This window comes from Babylonia areolata, chromosome 4 (assembly GCF_041734735.1).
Source record: "Babylonia areolata isolate BAREFJ2019XMU chromosome 4, ASM4173473v1, whole genome shotgun sequence".
Classification (NCBI taxonomy): Eukaryota; Metazoa; Mollusca; class Gastropoda; order Neogastropoda; family Buccinidae; genus Babylonia; species Babylonia areolata.
This window is the reverse complement of record NC_134879.1, coordinates 24,295,702-24,308,201: the sequence shown is the minus strand read 5'-3', so window position 1 is coordinate 24,308,201 and position 12,500 is coordinate 24,295,702. Positions and strand designations below refer to the sequence as shown.

At 47.0% G+C, this 12,500-nt stretch overlaps 1 protein-coding gene across 1 annotated transcript in view; it reads right to left on the bottom strand.

The window, feature by feature from the left end:
• LOC143281615 (tetratricopeptide repeat protein 8-like) overlaps positions 1 to 12,500 on the bottom strand; it is a 94,842-nt gene that overhangs the window by 17,750 nt on the left and 64,592 nt on the right. The window contains exon 10 of the mRNA XM_076586863.1: positions 10,653 to 10,736. Within this exon, the coding sequence (XP_076442978.1) occupies positions 10,653 to 10,736 (84 nt within the window). The remainder of the gene's footprint in view (positions 1 to 10,652; positions 10,737 to 12,500) is intronic.

The following is a 12,500-nucleotide window of genomic DNA, read 5'->3' as shown; positions in this document are numbered from 1 at the left end:
CAGACAGATAGAGACAGAGATAACAAAGAAATGCCAAAGTCATGGATCTAAAAGTGTCTCACACTCATCATAACGAAATTTAGTTTTTATTGCTGCTGTTGTTCTAACAGTATATTATTATATGAGTCAGCGGGAAAAAAAGGAAAAAAAAAGAGCGCTCGCGCTCAAGTGTGTTCACACCATTTGCGTGTGTGTGCGTGTGTGTGTGTGTGTGTGTGTGTGTGTGTGTGTGTGTGTGCGTGCGTGCGTGTGTCGTTTGCATTCAAACAGACATACATGCACCCTGTCAGCCACCCATCCACACTCCTACCTCCACATACGTGTGTGCATGTACACCACAAGAATACACACACACACACACACACACACACACACACACACACACACACACAATCACCTCCTTCGCCGCTCCCCCATTCCTCGAGCCCTTCCACCACCCCTCATCAGGCCCAACACATGAGACACTTAAAAGCGCACCTGAAGACAATTACGCAAAGGTGAACACACACACACACACACACACACACACACACACACACACATCACGGGTTTCCATAGGTAATTCTCTCTCCACTGTCTCTCTCCCCCCCACCCCCACGCCCCCCTCTATCTTTGCCCTTTCCTGTAGTCATCACACCCTCTCTCCGCCTGGTACTCATCTGATGAGCCTAACACCTCTCCCACACTTGTGGCGCAAGAAAGAGGGTGTGCTCCAACCACAATCTAAAAACCAAATGAAGTTATAAAAAAACAACACGGATTTCAACTTTGGGGAAAGGGTTCGAGACTGTAATGTGTATGCCTCAGTGGGTGGTGGTGGTGGGTTTGGAAGGTGGACGACGGTATGCTGTAAAGAGGGAAGGGGGAAAAAAGAAGAGAAAAAAAATTGAAAAAATTTGAAAAAATAAAACGGAAAAAGAAAATGAGGAAGTTCAAAAAAGGATCAACAGATAGATAAAATAATCACGACAAACGTTTGATCTAAAAAAAAAAGAAAAAAAGAAAAGAAAGTAATAATTTAAAAAAGGTCAGCATTTTGAAACATAGTAAAGCTGCACACACACACACACACACACACACACTTCAATTCCCAAACAGGTCTAAGGAAACTTTTTGTTGTTTGTTTGCTCTCTTCCAAATGACATAAACGTCTGTGACAGCGCAGCGACATCTGACTCACTGTCCATTCAGGAGCTGTCACACCAGCCGGTCAAGATAATAATAATAATAATAATAATAATGGGATTGATATAGCGCTGAATCTTGTGCATAGACAAATCAAAGCGCTTTTGCACCAGTCATTCTCACGCACGCATAACTCTAAAACTGGAGAAACTGAAGACAAGGAAGAGGCAGGGAAGGGAGGCTATTTTGGGAAGAGGTGGGTTTTAAGGCCAGACTTGAAAGAGCTGAGTGTGGAGATTGACGAAGCGAAAGAGGAAGTTCATTCCAACTGCAAGGTCCAGAGACAGAGAAAGAACGGCGGCCAACAGTCGAGAGTTTGAATCTGGGTATGCGTAAATAGAGTGGATCCGAAGCTGATCGTAGTGAGCGAGATGGAGTGTAGAGGTGAAGGACGTTACAGCCGTACGGTCTAGCAGAACCATGCAGGCCTCCCAGGCAACGAGCGTGCAGACCACCTTGCAAAGGAAGGAAGCCAGCTCACACAGCCGACCGTTCCTGCCACGTATCAGGAAGCAAAAACTCCTCCGCAGCAGATTCCGAAGAGGCTGGGTCACCCTGAACGGAGGCTACCAGGCACAACAGGATCCCATCAGAACACTGGAGAGGAGACACCAGACTACCATCTACCGCCTTCGCACAGGGCAATGCAGCCTCCGAGCACACCTGAAGAGGACTGGAGTGGCAGCCACATCCCTATGTGATTGCGGCCAGGCTGACCAGACCCCATCCCATATTCTCCAAGACTGCCCCCTGTATGAGAAAATGCGGCAGCAGTCCTGGCCTGGGGGTGCGGACCTCAACACCAAGCTCTGGGGGACGGCAGCCGATCTTCGCCGGACGTCCAAGTTTGTGGCATCCCTCGGACTTCGACCCTGACTGCGTAGCTGTCGAACTCAAAAGAAAGAAAGAAAGAACCGTACGGTCCAGCCCCATCCCTGAGAAGTGTGCAGACTGCCACAAGGCGCAGTCGAAACGGATGGGTAAAAAACAACCCCCCAACACCCCTCCCCCCCCCCCCCAAAAAAAAGCCCAACAAACCACAACAACACTTATAACAGTGTTTATGCTTACTGGAATGGTTGAGACGGATAATCAGCAGCAGCCAGTTGCATTGCTCGGACGGAAAAGCCTAGTATGGTCGTAACACGCTACTAACTGTGTGTAGTATAGAACTGACCAATGGTCAATGTAGGCATTAAGTCACGTGTAACTGTCAAAAAGTTAGAACAAGCAACGCAAATCGCACCTGGTGTCTATGTTCGATATCACTGACATAAACACTGAACCTTAGCTGTTGTTAGTCTTCTTTGTTCTTTGAATGCGTCTAGACGCCAACGATCAGTCAAATTAAAGTAGACAATTCATTTCCGTTTTGGACATTCCAACCTTTTCAATCGTACGGTCGGAGTGACAATCGATCCGTCTGACGTCAGATTAAAAAAAGAAAAAAAGAAAAAAAAAAGCCCTCTTAAAACTGTACGTCTATAACGGCGAATGTGGCATCTCATTTTACATGCACGGATAGCAGAGACGATCCTGATTTTTTCCTGCCTGCAGCCTGGCTGACGACAGAACTGATTATGGTAATACCAGACGAACTATATCAACAGACTTTCCCTCGGCCGGACATCCCCGGAACAGAAGAAGAAGAGATAGTCGTCGTTTCCATGGCGATGCGAAGTGATAACAGATAAGGCAGACAGTGATGATGTCCATGTCGTGTCTGTCTCGATGGATGCGCCATGTCTGCACCATCTGCTGCTTCTGACCTTCAGCTTTACGAGGTACTCAACTTCGGGTTGATGAGATAACGATGAGTATCAAAATAGTGGGTTTTTTTGTTGGTTTTTTTGTTTTTTATGTGATGCGAGTTTGATGAGTTTGTGTTTGGTTTAACGTGTGGTGTGGTGAGGTGTAGTGTGTGTGTGTCTGTTGAGAGAGAGAGAGAGAGAGGGAGCGAGACACAGAGAGAGAGAGAGAGAGAGAGAGAGAGTGTGTGTGTGTGTGTGTGTGTGTGTGTGTGTGTGTATGTGTGTCTGCGTCAGAGAGAGAGAGAGTACAGGAGAGTAAGTATTCTTTTTGTATGACACACGGGAGCTGAATCACCACCTATTGTTTGCCATATACATACACACATGTAAAAACATTCGCCAAAAACATATGCATACCAGTGTATAGGCGGCAGAACCGTCCACATGACCTTTCTGACGTAATGCTAAATGGTTCCAAAAATCGGGCACTTGCTGGGCCTTGCCAAATAACAAAATCGTGAAAATGTCAGCATCTGTTTGTGTTGGCAGTCACGTACTTTTCTTTTTTTCTTTCACCTCTTCCCCCCCTCCCCCCAAGGTCTCCATGTACATTATCGCCCCGATAAAACAAAACAACATAATCAACAATAACAAACTTCATCATGTACTTTTCCCCCCTCCTTATCTTTTTTTTAAGTGGTGAAATGGCAAAGAGTTGAAATGCTACGTGGATGAGATTGTGTGCGCGCGCACACACGCGCACACACACACACACACACACTCACTTACTCTATCTATCACACACACACACACACACTCTCTCTCTCTCTGTCTCACACAATACACACACACACACACTCTCTCTCTCTCCCTCCCTCCCTCTCTCTCTCTCTCTCTATCTACCTATCTATCACAAACACACACACACACTCTCTCTCTCTGTCTCACACAACACACACACACACACCCGCGCGCGCGCGGATGGAGTGATTCAACAAAACGCAAAAAAAGAAAAAAAAGAAAAAGAAAAAGAGACTGAGAAAGAGATGGACATGACACCAGCCTGCTGGTTGTTGTGGTGGAAGCAGCTGTCAAAACCATCTGCTGTGAGGGGGTGTGTACACAGGACCTCCTATCCTCTGTCTCTGACTACAAAAATATACACTCCTTATGTACTGCTGCCCGGCTGACCTTTCTGCCAGGTGTGCCTGCCAGTGTGCACGCGCGCGCGCGCGCGCGCACACACACACACACACATACTGCAAACCACACACACACCCCCACACACAAACACACACACACCACTTCTTCTTCACTGCCATCCTACTTCTCTTTCTGCCAGGTGTGCCTGCCCGTGTGCACTAACACACACACACACACACACACACACACACACACACACACACACACACACACATACTGCAAACTACTGTGATTCTCTCTCTCTCTTGTCTCTGTCTCTGTCTGTCTGTGTATGCATGGTTTGCAGTGTGTGTGTGTGTGTGTGTGTGTGTGTGTGTGTGTGTGTGTGTGTGTGTGTGTGTGTGTGTGTGTGTGTGTGTGTGTCTGTGCGTGGTTTGCAGTATGTGTGTGTGTTTGTGTGTGTGCATGCACACTGGCAGGCACACCTGGCAGAAAGGTAAGCCGGACAGCAGTGCGCGCGTGCGTGTGTGTACGTGAGAAAATATTTATGTCAACAGAATGGGAGGGTTACTAGATCGATCAGTGTGAATCCTTATGCGTGCGTGTGTTGTGTACAGGCTGAACGTCTACAAGTGTGTGTGTGTGTGTGTGTGTGTGTGTGTGTGTGTGTGTGTGTGTGTGTGTGTGTGTGTGTGTTCGTTTGTCATTTTGTAGCACATCCACACAAGAACCCCAACCAGCCTTCTCCCTCCTCCCTCCCACCCCCCCACACACACATCACTGGTAAGATTCACTCACACTGACACAGACTGTATACTGTGATGGGGAGCACAACCCCCTGTCCTTCCTCACTCCTCCATCAACCCACACTCCCCATCCCTCCTACCCCTCGCCCACTCCTTTGACACGTAAGCAAATGTTACGATGGAATCGATGCGACAGGTATATGCGCCTTTTTTTCTTCTTCTTTTATTTAAGCATGTCTTGGGTCGATATCCTCAGCTGCACCTTGGCCAACAAGGGTCGGAGTGACACACCGAGTGATGGAGACAGTCAACAGCTGCGCTTTGAAAGAAAAAAAACAAAAAAACAAAACAAAAAAACAAAAACTGTAGAATATGTACAGGTTACTTTGCCTCCATCCTTTTGATTCTACACGTACGTGCGTCGTATGAAATACTGGAAACAACCTGACACACAAACGCGTGTTCTGGCGGGTAACTTTGACCATGGTATTATAGCGTGCTGAGAAGGCACAGGTCAGGTTACTTTTGGAGTTTGTAACACCGACACCCCCCCCCCCCCCCCCCCACCTCATCTGGTGATACGGCTGACGAAGATGATACCTGCTAACCATCCGTGGACAGTTAGGGGTGACTGAGGGGGTGTGGGATGGGGTGGGGGCGGGGGGGGGGATCAGTGGGCCTGTCTAAACGTCAGTATGTGGAACTGTCAGTGTCATCTGCACAACAACAACGCATGAAAGATGCAAGATGAGCGACATACTTCAATCAGTCGTCGACCGAAACACATGGAACAGTGTCTTTCGACCGATCATGGTACATGAACACCATTGATACGAAAACAACGATCGTGTTTCAACTTCTCTTCCATCTCCACCGCCCCCCTCCTCTCTCTCTCCCTCTCTCATTTTTTTCACAACCTGCACTGAAACATGTGGATGAACGCCCTGCCTGGGAATTTGATCTCAGATCATCCGATTGCCAACCCGGCGCAAACTTGAAACCAAAATGACTTGAAGGCATGAGAAACAGTACACAAAGTTACATTCTGACTGAACGTCGAAACCCATCTCAGATGACATGGCTTAAGGGGGTTGGGGGGCAGGGGGGTGTGGGGGTGGAGGGGGGGTCTGTCCCTTATAACCTCTCTGACGCTGTTCTGACAGAAAAACATATAAATAAGTAAAAATAATAACCGAATACAGGCCCGCCTGTTTCGGGCTCTCTATGATTTCCATAAAGCATAGCCTTGGAAAGTTTGTCACTCCAGCAAATGTCAGAGTCGTGATGTTTTATAGTGCACAGAGATAAGGGTAATGGTCTCCCCTCTCACCCCCAGCTCTCTCACTCTCTATTTATCTCTTGTTTGCCCGTCCGTCTGTTGCCTCTGTTTTGTGTGTATTTCGCGTGCGTGCGTCCTTATGTGTGTGTGTGTGTGTGTGTGTGTGTGTGTGTGTGTGTAAGTGTGTGTGAGACAGAGAGAGTGGGAGAGAGGAAGACAGAGCCAGAGATGTGATCACTCCTTTTGTACCTGTTAGAGATAGAATGAGTGAGATATATATATATAGACAGACAGACACACAGACAGACACACAGAGAGACTGACGAAGACAGACAGACTGACACAGACAGACAGGTGAATCAAATGTATCCACGAACAACTCGAGGCTATTTCAGCCTCAGCTGCTGTGTCCTCCTCTCTCCTCCACCCCAGCCCCCCACCGTACACCCCCCCCCCCACTTCATCCTTCTCCGCCGCCCCCTATTCATTAAGCAAAATACAGGTTATTATGTGACACGTGCTGTACGAAACGGCGACAGATGTTAGCAAGGAACGCCTACATCTTCCACTGAGTGATCGATTAATCAACTGACATACTAACCGATATATCGCTGTACTATTAGTCAAAACGATCGGTGATTTTTCTATATTTTCTGTCAGGACATTTAGACCTCACAAAAAAAAACAACCACAAAAAAAACAAAAAAAAAACCACCCTTCACAAAATAACGTCTGTGACGGTGTCTTGTCTAACAGAAGACATGATTGCGAAAGAAGAAGGCGTAGGAGGAGGAGGAGGCAGAAGAAGAGGAGGCAGGGTGGCAATATGCGTGAGAGAAGAAACGGAGAAAAGGTGGATGAGGAGGAAGAGGTATGGGGCAGAGGATGATGGAGATGAGAGCGTGAGATGAATATGATGAAACGAAGAATAAGACAACAACAAAAAAGCAACAACAACAACAACAACAAACAAAAAAAGAAACAAACAATAACCTCCAAAAAAATAAAATAAAATAAAATAAAAACCTGACATGCAATAGCACTAATTTGTAGCAGTAGCCATCGCAGCAGCAGCAGACATACACACAAAGTGGCAGCATCGGCGATACTCATGGTAGTACTTGTAAAAAGTAACCATAATAAAGAAACAGCAGAAGTTTCGGGCACGGAATGTGTGTGTGTGTGTGTGTGTGTGTGTGTGTGTGTGTGTGTGTGTGTGTGTGTGTGTGTGTGTGTGTGTGTGTGTGTGTGCCAGGTGTGTGTGTGTGTGTGTGTGTGTGTGTGTGTGTGTGTTGACTTGTCTGCCGGGCACGCAGAAGATAAATGACAGCTAAAAACGAAAGCCGTCAGAGTGGCGTTATCCGCTTATTTATGATTTTTCTTCTTCCTCTTTTCTAAATATTTTATTTTTTATTTATTTATCTTCTTTTTTTTTTTTTTTTAATCTTCCTCCATCCCCTCTCCTTGAACAGCGGCGTAGCGGCAACCAGCGGAAGGGGAAGTGACAGGCACACATCCCGAGCAAAAGAAAGACAGATGTTTTGGGGAAAAAGAGAGAGAGAGAGAGAGAGAGAGAGAGAGAGAGGGGGGAGGAGGGAGAGAGAGAGGGAGAGAAAGGAGACAGACAGACAGATAGAGAGGCCACATGAGTTGTGCGGGACATAACGTAACCATCGGCCAGAACGGAAAGAAGCGTGTTTTGTCTGGCGCAAAAGGGATAAGCCGCATCACTTACACTTATCATATACCTATTATACTTTTTTTTTTATTAGAAGAAAAAAAATCACCACCGCAAGTTCGGAAGCAAACACAGAATCATGTTACTTTTGACCGCTTAAACTGCAGAATTACGTAAGACGCCATACGTTCCGGGAAGTATCACTACGGTAACTACCGTCCTCTTCATCGATCGAGGCCCGTCGTTATAGCCCTCTCCTCGTGTCTAAAGATGCTAGTTTTGCTGGAACAGCTTCATCGGACTCTGTAGCATGGATCCACACACAGCACAACGTTCCTGCGTCTGTAAAGAAAGACCCCCTCTGCACATTTTGACTCGTGGCCAGTTCCAGTCCTGGTTGCGTCTGGTGGCCGGCTTACGGGTCAAGAATTAATGCAGCCCTCTCTGGACAATAGCAGCCAGTGCATTAGTCACCCTGGTGTGTGTACTGGCACATCGAAGGTCAAACGCGTATTTAGAAGACCCCTGTAATGCAAGTTACTGTTCTGTGAGTTATGGAAACAGGGACATAACATCCACCTGCACCAATCCCCAAACAAGGGAGGGCGGCTGCATAAATGGTAAAGGTTTAAAGGGGGTTATTAAAAAAAAAAATAAAAAAAATTAAAAAAAACGTAAAAAGAAAAATGGCCAAGCACGTATAAGTCTGGAGGTACAAAACGAGTGGTTGTGTTAACCAGATAGTAAAGAGTGGTAACTCTCTCCATTCACAAGGTACACAAATCCAAGTCAGTGCTGCTTACGCTACCAATTCAGCTAGCACACAGGTAAATACAAGGTACACTGGAACAAACCCAAACACTTCCTTATACCGATCATTTGACATGTGCACACAGCAGCAATGACAGAAGAAATGTACAAACACAAATTACCTTTTATTCAAGACTGGCATAGCCTCTTTAATCCTGAACAAGCCACACAGAACACATAGACAATACTACAGAACAAAACACATGGTTGCCTCGGTGGTTTTTCAACTGGAAATTAACAAACAATTTTGTGTTACCAGAGTTGGTCAGCCGTCGGCCATAGCCAAGTAAATATAAGGCACTCTTCTATTCCCCGTTCTACTCGGGACAAGCCAGATAAACCAATGACATGCATCAGACGTCACCCGCGCCATGTGGATCGGCCTGGGAAGTAAAGAGCGCGATATATAGCGGTAGACAGAGAACCAAACAGACTAGACGGAGTGGTACACTGAGGCTCCTTGACAAGAACGCTGAGATGGATGGGGTGAAGGGAGCGTAGCGCCGTGAAAGGAAGGGGTAAAAGATCGAGAGAGAGAGAGAGAGACAGACAGAGAGACAGAGACAGGGAGAGCGAGTGGGCGAGAGAGAGAGAGAGAGACTGAGGATGAGAGAGAGAGGGGGGGAGAGAGGAAGGTGAAGAAAATGAGGAAGAGGAGAAAGACAGAGAAAAAGGGAGACTGGGAGAGAGCGAAAGAGAGAGAGAGAGAGAGGGGAGAGAGAGAGAGGAAGGTGAAGAAAATGAGGAAGAGGAGAGAGACAGAGAAAAAGGGAGAGAGACAGAGAGAGAGAGAGGGGGGGGAGACTGAGAGGATGAGAGAGAGAGGGGGGGAGAGAAAGGTGAAGAAAATGAGGAAGAGGTGAGAGACAGAGAAAAAGGGAGAGAGACAGAGAGAGAGAGAGAGAAAGAGAGAGAGGGAGAGAGAGAGAGATTGAGAGGATGAGAGAGAGAGGGGGGGGTGGAGAGAGGAAGGTGAAGAAAACGAGGAAGAGGAGAGAGACAGAGAAAAATGGAGAGAGAGACAGAGACACAGAGAGAGAGACAGAGACAGAGAAAAAAGAGAGACAGACAGACAAACACAAAGGTCACTAAGAAAAACACACACAGACAAACGATACATAAAATGAGACAGATAAACAGACAGGCAGATACAGACAATGTACAGAAAATACATACACTGAGAATGACAACCATGGTTACAACTATGACGACCATAATGAACGTTTGTGACGACGATGACGATGATAAAGGTAATGATGGTTAGATATAATCGAAACATGTTAAATGAGACAGAAGATGGAAAAGTCGTCCACAACAACAACAAAAAAAAAGATGCTGACAATAATTGTCAAAGACGATGACCCCAAACAACAACAACAAGAACAACAACAAATTTGTATATATATATATATATGTATATATATATGTGTGTATATATATATATATTTGTATTTCTTTTTTTTTATCACAACAGATTTCTCTGTGTGAAATTTGGGCTGCTCTCCCCAGGGAGAGCGCGTCGCTACACTACAACGCCACCCATTTTGGGGTATTTTTTCCTGCGTGCAGTTTTATCTGTTTTTCGTATCGAAGTGGATTTTTCTACAGAATTTTGCCAGGAACAACCCCTTTGTTGCCGTGGGTTCTTTTACGTGCGCTAAGTGCATGCTCGGTTTATCGTCTCATCCGAATGACAAGCGTCCAGACCACCACTCAAGGTCTAGTGGAGGGGGAGAAAATATCGGCGGCTGAGCCGTGAATCAAACCAGCGTTACCTCTAGGCCATCACTCCACGTGTATATACATATATATATATATATATATATATATATATATATGAAGACGTGACGGTAAGACGACGATGACCTGAAAATCAACCACAGGTTCATTCACTCAACCCCATTCCCCATCGCGCCCCTTGCTCAGTCTCCCCCGTCCCGCCAACCCCCACCTCCCCCAACCCCCTTCCTTCTCTATACCTAATCTCCCCTACCGTGATGACACAACACAACAGAGCCCAAACAGCTGAAGACGATTACATGGTCCACATCTTCACTTACCTGGTCCGCCAGAGCGGCAAAGTTGTAGTGGGGCTCGTACATGTGGGGGGCTATGACGAACGCTGCCTGGAAAAATGCCCGGGCCTGAAACACAGAAAGGGGGGGGGGGGACAATACTTAATCATCATCATCATCATCATCACCATCATGTAGAACACGCGAAGGTAAAATCGTGGGATTATTATGTGTTTGTAACTATTTATGGTCTGCTGGGGTCTCTCTCTCCCCACCCTCCACGCTCTGTGTGTGTGTGTGTGTGTGTGTGTGTGTGTGTGTGCGTGTGCGCGCGCGCATGTGTGTATGTGTGTGTGTGTGTGCGTGCGCATGCGTGTATGTGTGTGCACGCGCGTGTGTGTGTGCGCGTGTGAGTGTCTGTGAGAAAGAGAGATAGGTAGGTGTATATGCGCGCGCGCGCGCGCGCGCGCGTGTGTGTGTGTGTGTGTGTGTACGTATGTGCACCGTGTATTATGTCTGTATGTCTATCTGTGTCTCTTTGAGTGAATGAATGAATGAGTGAACGAAGAGAGAGAGAGACAGAGACTAAGACAGAGACAGAGGGAGACTGAGAGAAATGTTTAGAAAGGAACATAACATGTTCGCACTCGCGCGCGCGTGTGTGTAAGTACGTGTGCAGTAAAAGTACATCCTGAACAAGTGACCCAGAAACCCCTGCACAACGTAGAAAATCAAACGGTTTTCTCAATCTCATCATAAATATATATCATTTCTTAAAACTACCATACAATACTGAAGTCTTAGATGCGCCGCGGCACAGTGACACACTTAACTTCCTGCACCACACTACACCACATACATACCCCCTCCCGGCCACGCATGAACACCCCTTCCGTCCCGCTCACACACCTATCCTCCCACGTGCACACACTGAGCTGAGTAGGTGCGTGCACCCCTCCAACACACACACACTGTGACACACATACGCGCACACAAACAAAGAGTACCCCCCACCCCCAAAAAAGCACACACGTAGCGTGGGTGGGCACAACAGCCGGAGGAACGGGGAGGATCACTACTCTTTGTTTTGTACGTGGGTGTGAGGGGTCGGGGGATATAATAAATAAGACCCCCCAGCAGAACAGGAGTATGGCATGGCGTGGGGGTTGAACCCTGAACGAATCAACAAAACAGACAGTACAGTAGGAAACCGGGTGGGGAGGAGGAGATGGAGGAGGGGGGGGGGGGGGGAGGGGGAATGGGTTGGAGCCAGGGCACAACAAGGCGAAGACCCCGCGCGGCGGGTGTCAGTTTAGGTTGGTGGTGTCTTTTGGCGGCTGTTTTTTTTCAGCGTCTTTTTTCTTTTTTTTTTTTTAACAGCTACCACCATATCACTGCACCGCGCCACTCCACCTCAAAAGACCTGTGGCTGCTTCTTTTGTCACCCTGCCTGTCAGGTACCACAGTCACCTGTAACCCCCACCACCATGCTCCCCCCTCAACCCCCCACACCGCCACTCCTCACACCCCACACACTTTCCCCTAAAAAAAAAAAAACCAACAAAAAACAACTCATGACCCCTTTCCTTCACTATACAGAAAGTGACACAATCAGGCCACCAGTCGAAATAAAGTAAGACTCAAGTCTTGGGTGAAGGGAGAGAGAGAGAGAGAGAGAGAGAGAGAGAGAGAAGTAAGACAGCGAGAGAAAGAAGGATGGTGGGTGCGACAGAGAGCGAGAGAGAGATAAAGGAGAGACACACAGAGAGAGGAGAAACAGAGAGAAACAGAGACAGAGATGTAATCACTCCTTTTGTACCTCTTAGAAATAGAATGAATGAGAGAGACAGAGAGAGAGAGAGGGGGAGGGGGACAGACACAGAGATGTAATCA